General features: G+C 49.5%; 1 protein-coding gene across 1 annotated transcript in view; it reads right to left on the bottom strand.

The window, feature by feature from the left end:
- The window catches only part of LOC138294217 (uncharacterized protein C1orf87-like), a 56,182-nt gene that overhangs the window by 4,151 nt on the left and 32,843 nt on the right, over positions 1-19,188 (bottom strand). The window contains exon 2 of the mRNA XM_069233359.1: positions 5,919-5,992. Within this exon, the coding sequence (XP_069089460.1) occupies positions 5,919-5,992 (74 nt within the window). The remainder of the gene's footprint in view (positions 1-5,918; positions 5,993-19,188) is intronic.

Genomic DNA, 19,188 nt, shown 5'->3' with positions numbered 1-19,188 from the left:
TACACATGCATTCAGGAATCTTGACAGCATAATGCTAAACATTGGCAGTAAAAAACCTGCACCCATGCCCACTGTCACTTGAAATGAACCCGTGACCAGGAAATGGAGTGCAGAGAGCACCTGCACTTCAGTAGGGATGGCATGCTGATTACAATTTGCTGGTGTCAATGCAGGATCCAGTAATGCACAAAGTTCAAGAATAGTTGCACGAGTGAGTCTGTAATTGATAATGATGTGACTCTCCACCATGGTCCTCAAATCAACATGTGGTCTATACACCGATGGGGCCCTTCCTCGCCACAAGGGTCTGTTCCTAGGAGGAGTTGAAAACACGTGTGAGGAACACACATACATCTGTACACATTGTTATTCATTCAGTATATGCAATGATTGTCGTCGACACTAATGCATAGTGTGTGTGACATTACAGCAACATGACCACAATGATAGGTCAGGGCTGGTCAGGTGAGATAATGTTAATTGTCACAAGCCTATGGGTGTTTGGGGAACAATAGGGCCTGCATTATGCAGATGAGAGTTTTACAAATGCGTAGTTTTGGCCAAAATGTCTGCCCCCTGTAATCCAGAACTGTCATTGCAGAAGCGACCTCATCCCACTAGCGGTTGACATAACAGCGTAAGGCGGTGTTTACTGCTGTGCGCAAATTCATTGGTTAACATGGATGTCAATGGGGAATCCTAGAGTATCATGATTGCCGCCGGCGTTGACGGTGCACACCGCCGCGGTGCGTACGCAAACTAGTCACCCCAACTATATTTGACTCCCTGATCTTGTGCAAGCAGGTACTCCACTGACTGTACTGCTGTGCCCTGTCTCTGGTCATGGAAGTGGCATGTGTTGCAGGGGAAAGGGCCCTGGCCTTCACCCAAGAGGAATTTGAGAGGCTTGTGGACGGGGTCCTGCCCCTGTACGCAAATCTCTGCGGATGGCCAGAGGTACAGGTGAGTTGGAGGATTGGGGCCCATGGATTTGTGTAGTGGTTGGTGTTGGTTGCATACATATGTGCACCTCTGACACTGGATGGTCCATGGTTTCTGACATGCTGCGTGTGTGTGTGCTGTTAGACGGTTTGAACCATCCGTCCCATAGTGGACGTATAGCCAGCTGTATATGATTGGCCAGTGTCTGACCTCTGTGTTACATTTCTGTGTGTCCCTTATAGGTAAGCGCCCACTAGAAGAGGGGACTTTGGCATGCCATCGCCAAGGCGGTGGGGGCCCTGGGGGTCTACAACCGGCGAGCACCCACTGCAGGAAGAATTGGGAGGACATGCGGTGCTCGGCGCAAAAGATCTGCGAGGCCCAGGTGGGGAAGTCCTCCCAGCGGGGGAAGGGCTTCCCATTGGGCACTGACCCCCCTATGCAACGCATCCTGGCGGTGGCATACCCCGACCTGGATAGGCGCTTGAAGGCTACGCAGCAGTCACAAGGGGGTGAGTACACATACCATATTTTTGACCCTTGATGGATGTGTGTGTGTGTGTGCATTCGGATTTATGCTGCCTAGTTCCAGGGACTATGACTGTCAGTCTACATCATGGCCCCCGGGGGGAGTATGGGTGGTTTAGTCAGGTCTACTACACATCGGGTCCTTAAGTTATTTGGGGAATGGCTGTAGAGCAGGGTTCTGGCCACTAGTCTGGGGCATAGCCATGGGTATAGCGGTAGGTGCTGCCTGTTGGAGGGTTTTCTGGGTGGGTGTATGTGAGAACCAGTATTGTACCTCCATTCAGCTATTTACAAAATCTCTCCTGTTTTGTCACCCCATCCCTGTTCTCTGTGTAGATCGGCATCATCCGGCGAGGGAGCTGAGGCACCGGCGAGTGGGCGATGCAGCGGCCCACGGATCCCCAGAGGCAGAGTCATCCGACGTCAAGGGGGCCAGTGGGTTGGAGGGCGAGGGGAGTACCAAGGGGGAGGCAACTACCACTGGAGGTAGTGACTCCAATACCTCCTCCGATGGGAGCTCCCTGGCGGTGGCGGGCCCTAGTGGGCCCACCCCTGGTGTGTCATCTTTCGCCACCCCCATACCATCACCGCCCTCCCATTTGCTCCCCACCGAGTTGCCTGTCCCCGCTCACCCAGAAGGGTGGGCGTCTCCTTCGACCCAGGCACCTCCTCCCCTGCCCCTGTCATCTGTGCTGCCCTCATGGAGGAGGCTATTGACCTCCTGAGAACCCTCTCTGTAGGGCAGACAACCATTGTCAATGTCATCCAGGGGCTGGCATCAGAGATGCAGCAGACCAATGCCTATCTGATTGGCATTCACAGTGCCATGTCTGGCCTACAGAGATCTTTTCAGGCTCTGGCCTCCTCTTGGACGACAGCCAGTGTCCCTGGTTATTCCATCCCCCCTCCAACCTCCTCTACCCCTTCCAGCCCCCCACTCTCTTCACCCGCCCAAAGCACACATTCTGACATGCCTCAACACACAAGAAGCACACTTCAAAACACAAGCAACACAACTCCCACCACAAGCATACACACAGCCAACAAACACATGCACACACAACATCCACTTCCCCCAGTGTGTCCACCCCTTCCGCCTCCCTGTCTGTCCCCAGTACATGCACACCCCCAGGCACTGCACCTTCATTCACTGATGCTGTCCCTATTCCTGCTGTCACCACAATAGCACACATCCATTCATGCTCCCCAGACACCACACCTGCACTCACCACAACTACTTTAGTTGAAACATGCAGCACACTCACCAGACTTTCAGACACCCAGACAACATACATTCAAACTGGCAGCCTGTCTTGTCCGAATGTGTCCACCCCTCCTCCTCCCAGGACACTCAAACGCACCAAAACACCCACTCATCATACATCCACCACACCTCAGCACACTGTCCGGTCACCCGCACCCACATCACGCACACCTACACCACTTTCGACCACTCCCTCTACCTCCAATCCCACGCCTTCCTCCAGGTCCACCCCAATTGCCCCAAAGAAACTTTTCCTCTCCCGTGTTGACCTCTTCCAACCCACTGGCCCACCCCGTCTCGTCCCTAAAAGTGCTCACGTTCTTGCCCTGTCCACTCCTTCCACGTCACAGTCCGCCCCTGTCCACCCTTTACTTTCCAGTGCCCCTTTCCCAGAGAGTAAGAAGCCCCGTGCTGAACCTGTTCCATCTGCCACCACCCAGTCCAAGCACACTCCCCCACCTTCCAAGGCCAAACCCAAACCCCGTCCACCTTCCAAACAAAAATCTAAGCCCCACCCCTGTCGTAAATCCCCACCCCCACAATCCCTTGCCCCTGTTCCCTGAGGTGCCTGGATGCCCCATTGTTGCCCCTATGAGGTGGAGTACAGTGGCACTTGTGGGAGTCTGGTTGGGGCCATTGTGGCCCATCTGACTTGTTTTCTGAAGGTCTGGCCATTGGCTTTATATGCACTTTGATTGTTCAGTGAGCATAATAAAGATTAATGTGTGGCCTGTGTTGTTGGAGGCACACTCTGGAGCCGTGGTCTCTCGTTTCATTCTTTGTGGGTGTGGGGCACATGTATGTACTTTGGGCAGGTTGGATTTGCCTTGTGTCGGGTAGGTACCTCTTGCTGTGGGGTGGATGGCTTGTGCTGCTGTGAAAAGTTGTGGGAGCGTTGCAGGGTGGGTGGAGTTGGTGGGTGTGTAACTGTGCGCTTTCTTCCCTTGTTCAGTAGGTTGCGGTACTTACCATCGTCGTCTTCGTTGGCGGTCTCGGTCATGGAGGTATATGGCAAGGAGCAGGGCTGGCATGATCTGCAGCTCTCTGTCCATGTCTGCTTCTGCGTGTTGTGTAAGCCTCATGTGAGTGTTTCCTTATATTTGGTTCGTTTCCGCCTGGCTTTGGGTGGCGGTGGTTCCCGCCTCGGAACTGACGGCAGTCTAGTGCTTCATTATTTGATGGGTGGGTAGGGCCTTTCGGTCGGCCTGTGGGCTGGCTCTGCCATCGTTGTCGGCACTCCTCTGCTGGCGGTGAGTGGTTTTCAGGATGCTTGTGTTTCAGTTGGTTCATTATTTGACGGTACGGACCACACGTCTGTTGGCGGTTGTTACCGCCACCGCCGGCGGTGTGGTGTTTACCGCTGTGTTCATAATGAGGGCCATAGTTTCCAACCTTATAATTTGTCTCATTGCATCAGCTCTGGAATGCTTGCTTGCACACGCCCTTGGAAGGAGGCCTCCCGGATGTGCCAGACATCAGCGCCACCCCTCTCTCATAAAACACCCCCCTCTTGTAGGTCTTGGACTGTGTTAACTCTATCCATTTTCTCCAACCCAGTTGTACTCTCCTACATGCAGACGGTGCAGGAGTACACACAAGCAAAATGCCTTTCTTCCTTCTTCATGGTAACAGTTAATGATGGAAAAGTACTGTGTAAGGTCATGCGCTCTTAGGTTCCCTTTGATTAAAATGATGTATAAAAGTCAGACATTTTACTCTTGCAGTACAAAGTACAGTCAACTGAACAACACATGGTATTATGCTAATTGCTATTAGATATTATATAATTATTTCCTGGTGTAAGCCTTTTATGTACCAAGCTGTCGTAACTTTGTATCCTGGCTATTAAGAACCCTTTCATTCAAAAGGAGGAGTTTGCAGACAGGTTGCATGACTGCGCCTTTTCTCTTATGAGAAGTATTTAGTAAAGCCCTGTGCCTCGAGGATGTAGAAGCATCCCCAGTAGCAGAGTTTGAGCCTCTCAGTGCTTCTGTTTACAGTGGAATGGAGGCTGCAGTACATTCTTAGGGTCAGATTTAAGAAAAGTAGCACTGCAACCAGTATAGCAACACTTTCCTTGCGCCTCTTAGCACCCCACTACCGCCACCATGTGTGTGCTGTATTTAAAATATGGCGCACCATGATGCAGGTTAGGAGGCAGTAGCGTCAACATTTCTGACGCTATTGATGTACTGTTCAGGGTTAGCGCCAAAAGAGTACATAGGGACCCATTGTAACCAATGGTGTGCCCCCTTTTAACTCCTGCTCTGAGCAGGCTTTAAGAATGGTGAACAAAATGATGCAAAGAAATGTTTTAGGTTTCTTTGCGCCTTTTTTTTGGCCTCCCTAATTGGAGAACGCCTCCCTTGCATACAATATGCCTGGGGCAGGCATAATGTGGCGCAAGGGGTAACAAAGTCGCGCGATGCATGCATCGCGCCACTTTGTAAATTTGGTGCAGCGTTTTTGCCATAATATCACCACATCCCCGTAAAAAAATGAGGCCAATGTGGCAATATTATGGAGCAAGGGGCTTTTAAATCTGCCCTCTAGTGTTCTGATAGTGACATTTCTTAGCCACACATTATACTTTTTGTGACAGTCTGGCAAGCCCTAGCTGTTGGCACTCTCGACAGTTCACTAGTTATGCCCTGCCGCATTGTCAGCTTTGCTCTCCTTGACCCTTTTAATATATCTGAGTGCCAAAGGGATAGCAATTGTGATAACTAAGGAATTATTTCGGCCTCCATTTATGCCACTACCTGGATTTGTCCTGTTTTCCTTGTCATCTCGTGCTTATGGAAATCGTTTTTTATCATTTGAGACAGCTGTAAACCATCTAGTTGTACAATAAATCAATCAAGCAGTAGGACTGGAGGTGAACCGGTATTAGAACAGCCATCATTGGATATTGACCACAATACTGCAATGCCATTCCATTTTGATCATCTGGAACTTGCGGATAGTAGAAGAATCAAGAGCCTGATTTAGAGTTTGGCGGATGGGGTTACTCCATAACAAATGTGTCAGATATCCCGTCCACAGTATTATAATCCCATTATACCCTATGGGACTTGTAATACAGTGGACGGGATATCTGTCACGTTTGTGACAGAGTAACCCGTCCGCCAAACATTAAATCAGGCTCCAAGTGTGATGAGAACTCAATTTCATTAATTCATACCAGATACTTTTGCTGAATTTGAAGGTGATCGTTGTGGGGTATAGACATGGAGCACAACCCCTTCTTTTCTCTCCCTGAAATTAAAAAAGATACAGGCTTATGTTTTTTTGTTAACTTTGATATGTTGATAATAGTTTTCACAAGAGATTTACTGCATCAAAACATCAACCATTGAAAAACTATTGTCCTCAGTGCACATTTCAGGGGTGATCTTAGAATGACAAACATCGAGGCACATTAAATTTACTTAACCTTAGTAGATGGAACAAATCCAGAACAGCCTTAAATAATAATCCTCTGATTGAAATGTCCAGACTATTTTGTACCCTCTCTGATCCTTGGAAATGGTGGTATCAACATAAGTAAGGCAATAGAAGAGATGAACAGACATGATACCAAGCAACTGCACACCTCACATTGAAATTACATTTTACAGATGAGTGATACTATTACAGTTATTTAGGAATGGCTTTAAGAATGTGGAATGCACTCCCAGGTACACATTCTGTTCTGTACTCTTCTGACAGAATTTTTCAAGGAGGATCCTATACAAGATTTTTAAAAATAGTGTTACCTTTAAAGAGGGTGAGGGATGCAAACACAGCAGATCTAGTTTACTTCCCCAAACTTCAAAAACATAGAAAGGGAAAGCAAAATAAAGGAGGGCAGAGTAAATGGAGTTTTCAGTTGAATTTTCTGCACAAATGAGAAGATACGGTTCACCGAAGAGGCAAGTATTGGGGCATGAGATGTTAATGAAAAAGAGAGGGGACAGACAGAAGCACATGAGCCAGAAGGATGACAGAAGTCTGTGAGGTGAAAGAAAAGACAGCAGGAGAGGAAGCATCCGGGAAAATAGCACGGTCCCAGGAGATGAAGGAAAAAAAGAAAGTAAAGAAAGTTGCAAGGTGGAGATGTGTTGATCAGAAGATGAGAAAGGGTGAAGAACGGTACCACTAACTCATCTTAATGTTTCAGACCATTATGGCTGCTGATTCACCGGAATCATTTTTCTCTATTTTGTCTTTCATTAGAAAGTACAAGAGGTTCATTTTCTATGCTGAATTAACCTGCTTCTTAGAATGCTGCCGTCAGACCCTGAATTAAATATATATGCCTCAGAAAGGCAGTCTTCTTTGAGCATGCTTTGCTGCTGAACAAGGGAAATGCTGAGCTGTATGAGTTTAGGTGATCAGATTAGCCATAAAGAGATAATTTGATTACAAAAATTAAAAGCAAGATTGGATGCATTGGTGGGTCATTAAAAGAAACTGATTAGAAAGAAGCCCACTAACTCATTTAATAAATGTCTTAAATATGGAGCAACCTTTGGGTGTGGTGTGTACAAAGCCAGTATGGGCCAGGTAGCTCCTTCATCACTTCAAGGACCTAATCTGACTTTGTGAACTACATGAGATAGTTATCTACCAGACCATGGCCCATATTTATACTTTTTGCCACAAAACTGCGCAAACACAGTTTTGTGGTAAAAAGTATAGCGCCAGTTTGCGTCATTCGAAAGAGCCAGCCGTGTGCAAAATTTATGGAATCCCGCAGGTCGGCGCTAAGGGTGGGCTAGCGTCTAGAAAAATGACGTTAGCCTGGTAGGGATGGCAATATGGGGTAAGGGGGTTTTGCCTCATAAAATTACACTAGGCTGGTTAGAGGCAAAAGAAATGCAGTTAACCAGCCTAGCATCATTTCCTGATGCAAATCCATCCATACCACATGACTCCTGTTTTTCTAAAGACAGGAGTCATGCCCACCACACCAGTGGCCAGCACAGGGGACCAGTGTCCCCTCAGCATGGCCACTGCACCCAGTGCCATGCAGAGGGGCGCATTTCAGGGCCCCCAATGGCACTTAAATATAAGAAAAATACTTACCTATACCTACCTGGGATGGTGTCCCTCTGGTGTGGGTTGTGGGTGGGGGTGTTGGTGGGGCTTGGGGTGGACACCTGTGGGCCCATTCCATGGTGTTTGACCATGGGAATGGGTCCACAGGTCCCCTAACGCCTGCTGTGACCGAGGAGTTAAATAATGGCGCTAAGCAGGCTTAGCACCATTATTTAGGCCCGTCTCCCACCCGTGCACCTTTTTTGTATGGGTGGATAAATAAGGCGCTAGGGGCTTTGAGTCATTATTTAGATGGGAAAAACTACCTTACATCTCATTGATTCAAGGTTGTTTCATGCAACCAAAAAATGACGTTCACTCCTATAGTTTGATGCTAGATGGGTCTAGCGTCAAAATGTAAATGTGGAGTTAAGTTTGCGCCAAATTTGTGTAAAAGAAATGACGCAAATCCATTGCAAACAGAATATAAATATGCCCCCAAGTTTGTTGCTCCGGATAAACTTCAAAGTCAACATTTGGTTGATAAATATGAGGCATGTAGAAACTGTATGTATACAAGTTGAATAAAACAGATTACATGAGTATGCTGCTTGCACATTTTCAGCAAATGCAACCACACCCCCTGTATTAGGGCCACCTCTAACTAAGAGATGTTGTGTTCATTGTGCCCTATAATTTAATCCTTTTGAGAAAGGTGATTGCACATTTAAAACAGAATCACTTTTAGGAATAACTGGTAAAGTCAAAATTATTCGAAGGTCAGTTCCATGCTGGGCACATAAATGACACATTTTCTGTAGTTATCTGGAATACAACTTGAGCTGGGGACCCTCTAGACCCTTTGGTATCAAGGAAGGACTTAGTGAATGTACCAATCCTGAGGCAGAGAACCTGTTTGACTATAAATCCATGAAACCCTTGCATATTAAATGGAGATGGTGTGTTCTGGGTACCAATCTGTCAGATAATCCTCACAGGAAAGCTTGTTAGTAGACCATATAACCTCTTTCACCATGTAATAGACACACTTAACAATATGCACCAAGGATATATCTCTATATTTTGTATTTAAAATAAGCAAGATTAAAATCCTATCCTACTGCATAAAACATGTATAGCAGTAAATATAGGAACAAACAAAATAGTGGTTATCAGGCTAAATAAAAGGAAAAACTGCAACATCATAATGACACTTCGTCATTTGACTGCATTTGTCCTCCAACCTCTCTCTTTCTGTTACTAGATAAACTACTTTAGCACCAAAAGGAGCCAGTAAGGATAATTAGGTAGCTTCCCACCCACATTCCTTAATGGAGCAATGAATATGTGGTTTCACACATAGGAAGTTACTGTCTCTTCCTTGGCCCCAACAGTTATGGTGATCTAGCAAAGGCAATAAAGCTATCTTTCTCAAGGTTTGGGGTGAACCTCAATATCTCAAACCCTGGAAATTCTTTTCTTGTTATCTCTAATTTTTATTGTGTTTATTTACACTTCAAGGCTCTTTTATTGAATGTTTTTAAGAATAACTATCAACATACTGACTTTTATTGCATAGTACAGTGAACAACTATCAATAAAATCTTTCACCTACTTACGGGCTATGCAACACATTATTGACAGCTGAAACTTAGATATGAACAGTTTCATGAATAAACATCAAGCATTATGAAGCAATGGTTTTGAGAAAGTGGATTATTTGTTGGGGTGGATGATGGTCCACCTCAAGTAACAAAGTCACTGTCCTCGTTAAGTCAAGTAAAGGTTTCAGTAATTTAAACCTGAGCTCAACCCCTAGTATATAACACAGTACAGACACAGTTAACTTAAGAAAATGTGTAAAGCATTTAGCAGTCCTAAACCAGTAGCTGAAAACACAACACAATAAAAACCTGTCTACAATGTATAATAATAGAGAATGATTTAATAAACAAAATGACACAAAAATGACAAACAACAAAAATCCAAAAAAGGGCACCAATAATATGAAAAGTTTTAAATAAAAAAATAGCACCAAAAACCATTGAGCACCAACTGCGGTCATCTGCTTGTGCTTAACTGGGGCCTATGGGCGATTTAAGGCCACACGCGATCTCCATAGGTCATAATAGGATTGTAATATGAAAGAGGGATATCCATCATGTTTGTGATCCATCTGCCAAACTCTAAATCAGGCCCTTAGTCTCTGAAATGGAAATCAAAAATCATCAGGAGGGCAAGGCAGCAGGCTGTGGCCCACAATGGCTCAATAAGGCCAGTCAGATATTGGATGAGGTCATGGTGAAGACAATAACTTTTGATGGGAAAGCTCAAATGGGAGAAATTCCAAATTCATGTTCAAGGAAGGTGCTTGGCAAACATGGGACTTTTGGTGCCTTTGTCCAGTGAAGATTTCTACGTCCAGACTTTGTCACTTTTTTGGAGCTTGGATTCCTCCAGAGGGACAAGACTGCAAGCTGTAACTGATTTGCAGAACAGCTCAGAAAGAACAACCTGAATCTTTTGCCCAGTGGCAGCAAACTTTGGTCAGATTGACTTGGCAGATTTGCCTCGGTCCTCCTGAGGTCTTTGGAGCCACAACATTTCTAAGTCACATGCTTTTCAGTATATTAGGAAGAATACACCTTGATACAGCTAAGGGTCCCAGCATCTCAAGGAAAGCACTAATGGTGTCAAGACTCAATCCAGCAGAAACTACCAGCAGTGGTCAGGGCAGGTTCAGTTGGAACTGGTTAGCTGCAGTGTTCAGGAAAAGGGTCTTCTTGCAGCTTTGTGAAGCTCTGTTGCTTAAAAATAGGTCAGCCCACTGACCTTTGGGGTCCACTTCTTTGCATGGGTACAGCTGGGAGCACGTCCAGTCTTTCAGGCCTCTTCACAGGTCTCAAAAGCAGGTGCAGTCCGTCTATCTCCACTGGTCCAGTGGTATTCTGAAGAAGGCAGCCAGGGTGGTGCTTGTATGCCTTACACTAGCTTGTGTATAGGAAGACTCCTGTCCCCTTCCTGATCAACAGCAAAAAAGTTCCCTGGGGTAACCCTATCCCCTTTTGCAGCAGTTCATGTTTGCCCTGCACTAAACAATTTCACACTGCAAACATGCAGAATTCTTCTCCCTCTGTGCAGTGCCTGTGTGCTCACCCCAGAGGTATGGTCAGGGAAATGAGCAACCCCTGCTCTGCGGCTACTTCTAACCAGTTCTGAGAACAACTGGGATTGATGCCTGCTTGTCTAGGGGAACAAAGAAGGGCCCTGCCCAGGTGTCATGTGCCAGCTAACATTTGCCTGTGACAGAGTAACCCTCTTTTAAATTATCAAGTTTTTGTGCACAGCCAATATTTCCATATTGGCAGAGGAACAGGAACACTTCCCAAATCTTAAATTTTATTCTGCTATAGGGGCAATTTTCAACTCATCTAGGGAGGTATTCAGCTGCCAGGTGACAGTTGGAGCTCATGCAAATAGTCCCCTATGGCTTTAAGCAGGGAAAGATTAACTTTCTTAAAGTATCCTTTCCTTTATGGATAACACAAATTGAATGTTATCTATACATTGGGTTTAAAATAACTATTTAAAAAAATGTAAGTCCATGTCTAACTGTTTCCTAATGAAAATGACTAACTGTAATAATCTAACCTAGTGTTTTCTAATGGAACAGCTATCCTTGCTACAGTGAAAACAGCTTTTGGGTCTTTTTCACTGTAAGGATATAGTTAAAATTAAACTTTTACATATGTTACTTTTAAATACCGTGCACCTTGCCTTTTGGTCAGTAAGGCCTACATAGGGCTGGCTTATTAATATTTAAAAGGTAGGGTTTGGCTATGTCAAAATGGGTTATTTTGACAAGTCAAATTTTCAGTTCAAATCTCAACAGTCAGGCTACAATGGTAGGCCTGCAGTCATGTTCACATTGCCACTGTAGTGGGTGGCAGAATGAGTGATGCACTGCACTAGTGGCATTTAACATACAGGTCCTGGGTACAATTTGTATCTTATGATAGGGTTTTATAGGTAAGTTAAATTTGCCAATTAGCAGAATTTCGGGGTCAGACCAGATGCACTGGGACCTGGCTAGCAGAGAATAGTGTCAAAAAAACAGTCTGAAATATATGCAAAAAGAGGCATTTTACTACCCGATGAACACTTAAGCTGTGTATAGCAAGATATCGCTGAACAGTTTAATCATACTCAAGCAAACATAAAACAACATATTTGTGCAAACAAAATGAAGTTAAATGCATCATGCACTTATAATTTAAAATATGCATCCATATAAAACAAATATATAACATGCAATGGGGGGTTTTAAAGCAGAAGAGTAAAGATTACATCATGTATAGTAGGGCAAGTTATGGGTCACCTTCTAATCTCCATCCTACTAACTTCCCCAGGGTTCAGCCTGTTCTGTCCCGAGCCATATGGTATAGAGGAAGTCTCCATATTGTGGCACTTGTGGGATGAATCTGCCTACAATGCAATAGTTTCTTTCAGGTGAGGCATGAGATTTTTTTGCTGGCTCACTGGAATCGCATAGATGTAGTCTTGTACCATTCTTTGTTTGTGAGTGACCCTACAATTCTTATGTATGCTCGTCTAAGGACATCAAATATCTCTGTGTGGATCACTAATGAGTGACATAATGAAGATATCATGGGGGTCATTCTGACCTCGGCGGTAAAAGGCCCTTACCGCCGGTCAGAAGTCCGCCATTCTACCGCCGCGGCCGCGGTAAACCGCCACGGCCATTCTGACCCACAACGGCGGAACCGCCAAAATCCCGACATCCAAGGAAGGCCGCCACATCAGCGGGCCGCGGAAAACTGGAGATGACCAAACCTCCACCGTCACGCCAACACAAACACGCCCATGCCATTCAGACCCACGAATCCACGCGGCGGTCTTTCAACCGCGGTATTCCATTGGCGGGACACACCGCCGCGGTCAAAATACACACACAGCTCCAAAACACTGCCACATTGGACAATTTGAAATACACACACCTGACACACATACAAACAACACTCCCACACATCCAACCAACTATAAAACACACACCCACATCACCCACAAACCCCTACGACCGAAGATCATAGACGAAGGAGAGAGAGACACATCACAGAATAGAGAGCTACATCACACAGAGGCACACTACACCATCACACACACCACATAGAAGCACAAAGCACCACACACCAACACACTCTTCACCATATACACCACCCCACACCTCATCCACACCACCCCATGGCACCCCAAAGGCACCCACGCTTTTCGGACCAAGAACTCCGGGTCATGGTGGAGGAGATCATAAGAGTCGAACCCCAGCTCTTCGGCTCACAGGTGCAGCACACCACTATAGCCAGGAAGGCGGAGCTATGGCAGCGGATCGTGGACAGGGTCAACGCGGTGGGACAGCATCCCAGAAATCGAGAGGACATCCGCAAACGTTGGAACGACTTACGGGGAAAGTTGCGCTCGATGGTCTCGCGACACAACATCGCAGTGCAGAAGACTGGCGGGGGACCCCCACCCACACCACCCGAATTCACAGCATGGGAGCAAGAGGTACTAAACATCCTGCATCCTGATGGCCTCGCTGGAGTACACGGAGGAATGGACTCTGGTAAGTACAATCTCAACTACTTCACCCCCCCCCCCAGCATGCCAACCCCCACCACCACCCTCACCCCGAACCCCCCATCACACATCCTCCCTGAGAATGTCTCCCCAGCACAACCCACCCAACACCAACCCCTGCATGCCACCACAAACTATGGACACCCATCACCTAAGCATGACCACTGCACATACCCCCCCCCCCCAACACCCCCACAACACCTCCCCCAAGGGAATGACAGTACTGGGGGACAAGGGCACCCATACATCGCACACAATAGCACACACAGAAACAATAACCATACTCTCTTACCCCATGCAGGACCCGAACGCCAACACACCGGCCAGGAGGGTCCAGAAATGTCCATCCCCCCCCGGAAGAGGCACCCAGTGATGACAGCAGCTCTGTCGACCTGGAACCTGACGACCAGCCCGGACCATCGGGGACCTCTGGACAGTCGGTTCCCCACACACAGGCCACAGCAGACCCAACCCCCTCTGGGAACAACAGCACAGCTCCCACCCAGCGGGCCCATGGCTCTGTCTCTAGGACAGGTCAATCAGCGGTGTGTCTGCCACTACAGGGCCCCCAGGCTAACCCACCACCCCAACAACAACAGGGACCTGGGGGCAGTGGTAGTGGGCACACCGTCCAGGGGACAGAGTCCGGGGGAAACAGGGCAACTCGGAGGGCTGCTGTGCGACAGGGGGGGGAGGAGAGGCCCAGGGAACCAACTCTCCAAGAGGCCCTCACCACCATCATGGCAGCCTACCACCGCTCACAAGAGACGATGGCGACGGTACTGGCCAGGTTCCAGGAGATCCAGGCACAGCAGGAGGAACGCTACATGGGGTTCAACAATCATCTCACCACCATCTCTACCGCCATGGGGAGCCTAGTCCAGGCCCTCCACCGGATAGAAGACACGTTGCGGGACCATGTGGCACCACACAGGGCCGCTGTCACTAGCCCGGACCAGGAACAGCCTACCACCTCCGCCGGCGCTAGTGGACAGGAGGCCCCACCACAACGACAGGCCACCAGAACCCCACCTCCTTCTGAAGAACAACCACCCCGCAAGAGGAGCCTGAGATCAAAAAAATCGACAGAGTAGGATGTCAAGACCCCCGCCAGCATGAGATACCCCCTGAAGTCATCCCACTGTCCCACATTGCCACCCTGTCCAACCTTGAACTGCCCCTGCTCCATCCTTCCACAGGCATATGGACAATGCACCTGTGAGACTGAGAACTGGACTCTGCCATGGCCATTACTCCACCCCCACCCATCACCGTGTTGATATCATGTACCATTAGCTAGCACCAAAAATAAATCACTCAATGCACTGAAATCATGCTGGAGTCAGGCTGTATTATTTACAAATGTAAAACACATTACCGATCAATTATGTTCTGTAAACTTTGTGCTGAACACATACCGAGATCAATAAGCATTAGTCCATGGGCTAACCAAGCAGAAGTCACGCAGTGGGTCATACAGCACTGAAAAGGGAAGGGAGAATCAAACATCAGTTTCAAATAACTGGGGGGTCATAGACAAAGTTGAGAAAAACGAGGCAGTCAGGAAAATTAAAATGGCGTGTGTGATTCTTACCTGTGTGCTACTGAAAATAATGTTGGATAACTCTGTCCCTGTTGTCTGAGTCGTCCTCTGAGTCTTCCTCCTCTTCACTCTCCATAGGCTCTACAGCTGCTTCAACACCACCATCTGGACCATCCTCCTGCAGGAAAGGCACCTGACGTCGCAATGCCAGATTGTGAAGCATACAGCAGGCCACGATGATCTGGCACACCTTCTTTGGTGAGTACATCAGGGATCCCCCTGTCATATGCAGACACCTAAACCTGGCCTTCAGGAGGCCAAAGGTTCTTTCAATGACCCTCCTAGTTCGCCCATGGGCCTCATTGTACCGTTCCTCAGCCCTGGTCCGGGGATTCGTCACTGGGGTCAATAGCCAAGGCAGGTTGGGGTAACCAGAGTCACCTATTAGCCACACACGTTGTCTCTGTAGCTGTTCCATCACAAAAGGGATGCTGCTATTACGCATCACATACGCGTCATGCACTGACCCAGGGAACTTGGCATTCACATGGGAGATGTACTGGTCAGCCAAACAGACCACCTGGACGTTCATCGAATGGTAACTCTTCCTGTTTCTGTACACCTGCTCATCGTCTTTTGGGGGGACTAAGGCTACATGGGTCCCATCAATGGCACCAATTATGTTGGGAATATGTCCAAGGGCATAAAAATCACCCTTCACAGTGGGCAAATCAACCTCCTCTGGGAATATAATGTAACTCCGCATGTGTTTCGTCAGGGCAGACAACACTCTAGACAACACCTTAGAAAACATTGGCTGAGACATTCCAGATGACATGGCCACTGTTGTCTGGAATGAGCCACTTGCAAGAAAATGGAGGACTGACAGCACCTGCACCAGAGGGGGAATTCCTGTGGGTTGGCGGATGGGGGACATCAGTGCTGGCTCCAGCTGGGCACACAGTTCATGGATGGTGGCACGGTCAAGTCGGTATCGTAGTATGATGTGGCGTTCTTCCATTGTCGACAGGTCCACCAGCGGTCGGTACACGTGAGGATTCATCCTTCTCCTCGCAAATCTCAGCGGACGGTGCCTAGGAAGGACAACATGGAGCACAGAGTCAAGATAATCACTGGTACGTTCACCACTGCTTGCATGGCACACGGTTATCTAGGTATTGAAAGGCGTGTATGTGTGGCAATGCCAGGCCTAGGCCTGTGTGTCGCAGTAGAGATTATGCCATGTGGGCCCTCGAAATGGCGGCTGCCTGACCTGTGAAGTGGGACAATGGGATGTGAGGTCACTGCGCTGGCGGAGCACACCGTGGCGGTAGGCGGTCGAAGACCGCTATACGGAGCCGCATTGGATAACATTGAAGCCTATGGGTTTCAGGAGCCAATGACGATGTGCGCCGGCGGTCGCGGTACGCACCGCCGCGGGCGTGACCGCCATTTTCTATCTGCTTAATCACTCGAGACCTGATCATCCACAGGAGAGGACCTATACTGCAAGTGCTGCTGTGAACTCGGTCTGGAAGTGACAATGGCTGCTGCGACTGGGGAAAGGGTCCCTGCCTTCACGTCTGAAGAGTTGGAGAAGCTCGTGGATGGGGTCCTCCCCCAGTATGCGTTACTCTACGGTCCTCCAGACCAACAGGTGAGTACACCGGGTGCACATGGAATGGGCGATGCCTGTGTGGAGTGGGGTGGATGTAAGTTGGTGGGGTGGGGGGCGAATGAGGAGTGCAACGCACGACAGATGAGAGCATGTGCTATATTGCAAGGTTGGGGAGGGGGGGCCAATCACATCTAACATGCAGTAAGTTGATGATTGTTTCCTTCCCACCCTGTACATGTCACATAGGTCAGCGCCCATCAGAAAGTCGGGATTTGGCGTGCCATCGCCAAGGAAGTCCGGGCCCTGGGGGTCCACGTCAGACGGGGCACCCACTGCCGCAAGAGGTGGGAGGACATCCGCCGCAGAACCAGGAAGACCGCCGAGTCACTGCTGGGGATGGCCTCCCAACCTAGGAGGGGTGCCAGTCGTACCCTGACCCCCCTGATGTCCCGGATCCTGGCGGTGGCCTACCCGGAGTTGGATGGGCGCTTGAGAGCATCACAGCAGACACAAGGGGGTGAGTATCAGCACATTCAGCTATCTTTCTGCGCAGTGGAGGCGTCTGGGTGGGGGAGGAGGGTTGGGGGTGACATTAGGCCAGGGCGCTTTCTGTAGTGTAGTCCTCTCCCTTAGGCATGGCCCTGTGCTCCCGGCCCCCACCTCCGTAGGGTGACAAGTCCAGCTATTGATGGTCCAGCCTCACACATGTGCGCGCTTGTCGTCTCCTGACCTGTTGTCCGAGTCAGAAGTACTGAGTAGTGTGCCCCGAATGCGCGGCTTAGTGCATGCGGCTCCTGTGTCTGTCCTCTCCGCCAACGGTGTTGACATTGCATGCATTCAACCAGGTCTTCTCTTTCTCCCCCCACCCTTCTTCTTCATCTTCTTGTGCATGTGTGCATTAGCATCATCAGGCGGAGGAGATTTGGCATCGGAGCACGAGGGAGCTGCAAGCCACAAGGCCCCGGTGGGCACAGGAACAGACACCGAGGGCCCAAGTGAGCCGGAGGGCGAGGGGAGCACCACGACGGGGACCGCTGGTGAGAGCAGCGACAGCGACACGTCCTCGGATGGGAGCTCCCTAGCGGTGGCCGCAACATCCGGGCCCCCCGCCTCTACAGGTACAGCCGCCACCCAGCGCACCAGCCCCGCCCTCCCAGCAGCCCCTCAGCCTACGCTCCGTGCCCGCTCACCCAGGAAGGTGGGCGTCTCCTTCGCCCCAGGCACCTCAGCCCCTGCCCCTGTTACCCCTGCTGCCCTCAGTGAGGAGGTCATTAATCTCCTCAGGACACTCATTGTTGGGCAGACTACCCTTTTGAATGCCATCCAGGGGGTAGAAAGGGAGGTGCATCGGAGCAATGCCTACCTGGAGGGCATTCATTCGGGTCAGGCTGCCCATCAACGATCGTTCAATGATCTGGCCTCAGCACTGACGGCAGCCATTGTCCCTGTTTCCAGCCTCCCTCTTCTGACTGCCTCCACCCTGTCTCTGTCTCCTGTTCCTCAGCCTATCCCATCCACACCATCTGACCAGCCTGCACACACCTCAACACCCAAGGGCAGCTCATCCAGACACAAGCACCACAGATCCCACAAACACTCACCCAAGCAACACACAGATGCAGACATCCCAACAGTCACTACCACCCCTGTGTCCCCCTCCTCCTCGTCTCCCTCCTCCCTCCCTGTGACGTCTCCACTCACACCTGCATGCACACCAACATCAGCCAGTGCTTCCATCACCACCACACCCTCCTGTACAGTCCGCACGCGTGCAGTCACCACCCCCACTGCCATTTACACGTCCCCTGTGTCCTCTCCCACTGTGTCTGTCACCACCCCTTCCAAGACACACAAACGCAGGCAGACACCCACCCAACAGACATCCACCTCACAACAGCCTACAGCACCTGCACCTTCACCCAATGACAGCACACCTGACTCTCCTACAACCACATCCTCTTCCTCCACTTCCATCTCCACTTCTCCTACCTTTTACCTTGGCCCTAAAAAACTTTTCCTGGCTAATCTTGACCTCTTCCCCTCCGATGACCTACCCCCCTCCATCTGCAAAGAGTCCCAAGAGCACCACAGCCACCACCAGCCCAACTTCGGGTGTCACTGTTGTGCATGGGTTCTGGAGCCCACCCTTTGCCAGCAGTGACACCTCCATCAGCAGCAAGGACACATCCAGCCCCCCCCCCCGGCAAGAGGACCAGGAAACACAAGGGCCGCCGTGCGAAGACTGACACGGCTGCCCCCAAGGAGCAGAGTTCGCCCACTTCACCAGCCACAACGTCTAGGGGAGGCAAGGGCCCGAGAGCCCCATCTAAGGAGCGTAAGGGCAGCAGGGCGGAGACGTCAGCCAGCAGGAGCGCGGAGCAGGTGGGCCCCACATGCCACATCCCAGCTGGAAAGGAGGACACCAAAGGGCCCAGGACCCCGTCACCGAAGGGCCCAGGAACATCACGGCCGGAGGGCGTCTGAGCACGGAGTCCAGGCCAGGTCTGGCTCCCTTGAACCTACTGGATGTGCACCGCTGAACAGGGCCCGCCGTGGAGAAGAGCACCGCTGAACAGGGCCCGCCGTGGAGAAGAGCACCGCTGAACAGGGCCCGCC

Source organism: Pleurodeles waltl, chromosome 4_2, assembly GCF_031143425.1.
Source record: "Pleurodeles waltl isolate 20211129_DDA chromosome 4_2, aPleWal1.hap1.20221129, whole genome shotgun sequence".
Taxonomy (NCBI): domain Eukaryota; kingdom Metazoa; phylum Chordata; class Amphibia; order Caudata; family Salamandridae; genus Pleurodeles; species Pleurodeles waltl.
This window is presented reverse-complemented; position numbering and strand designations above follow the sequence as displayed.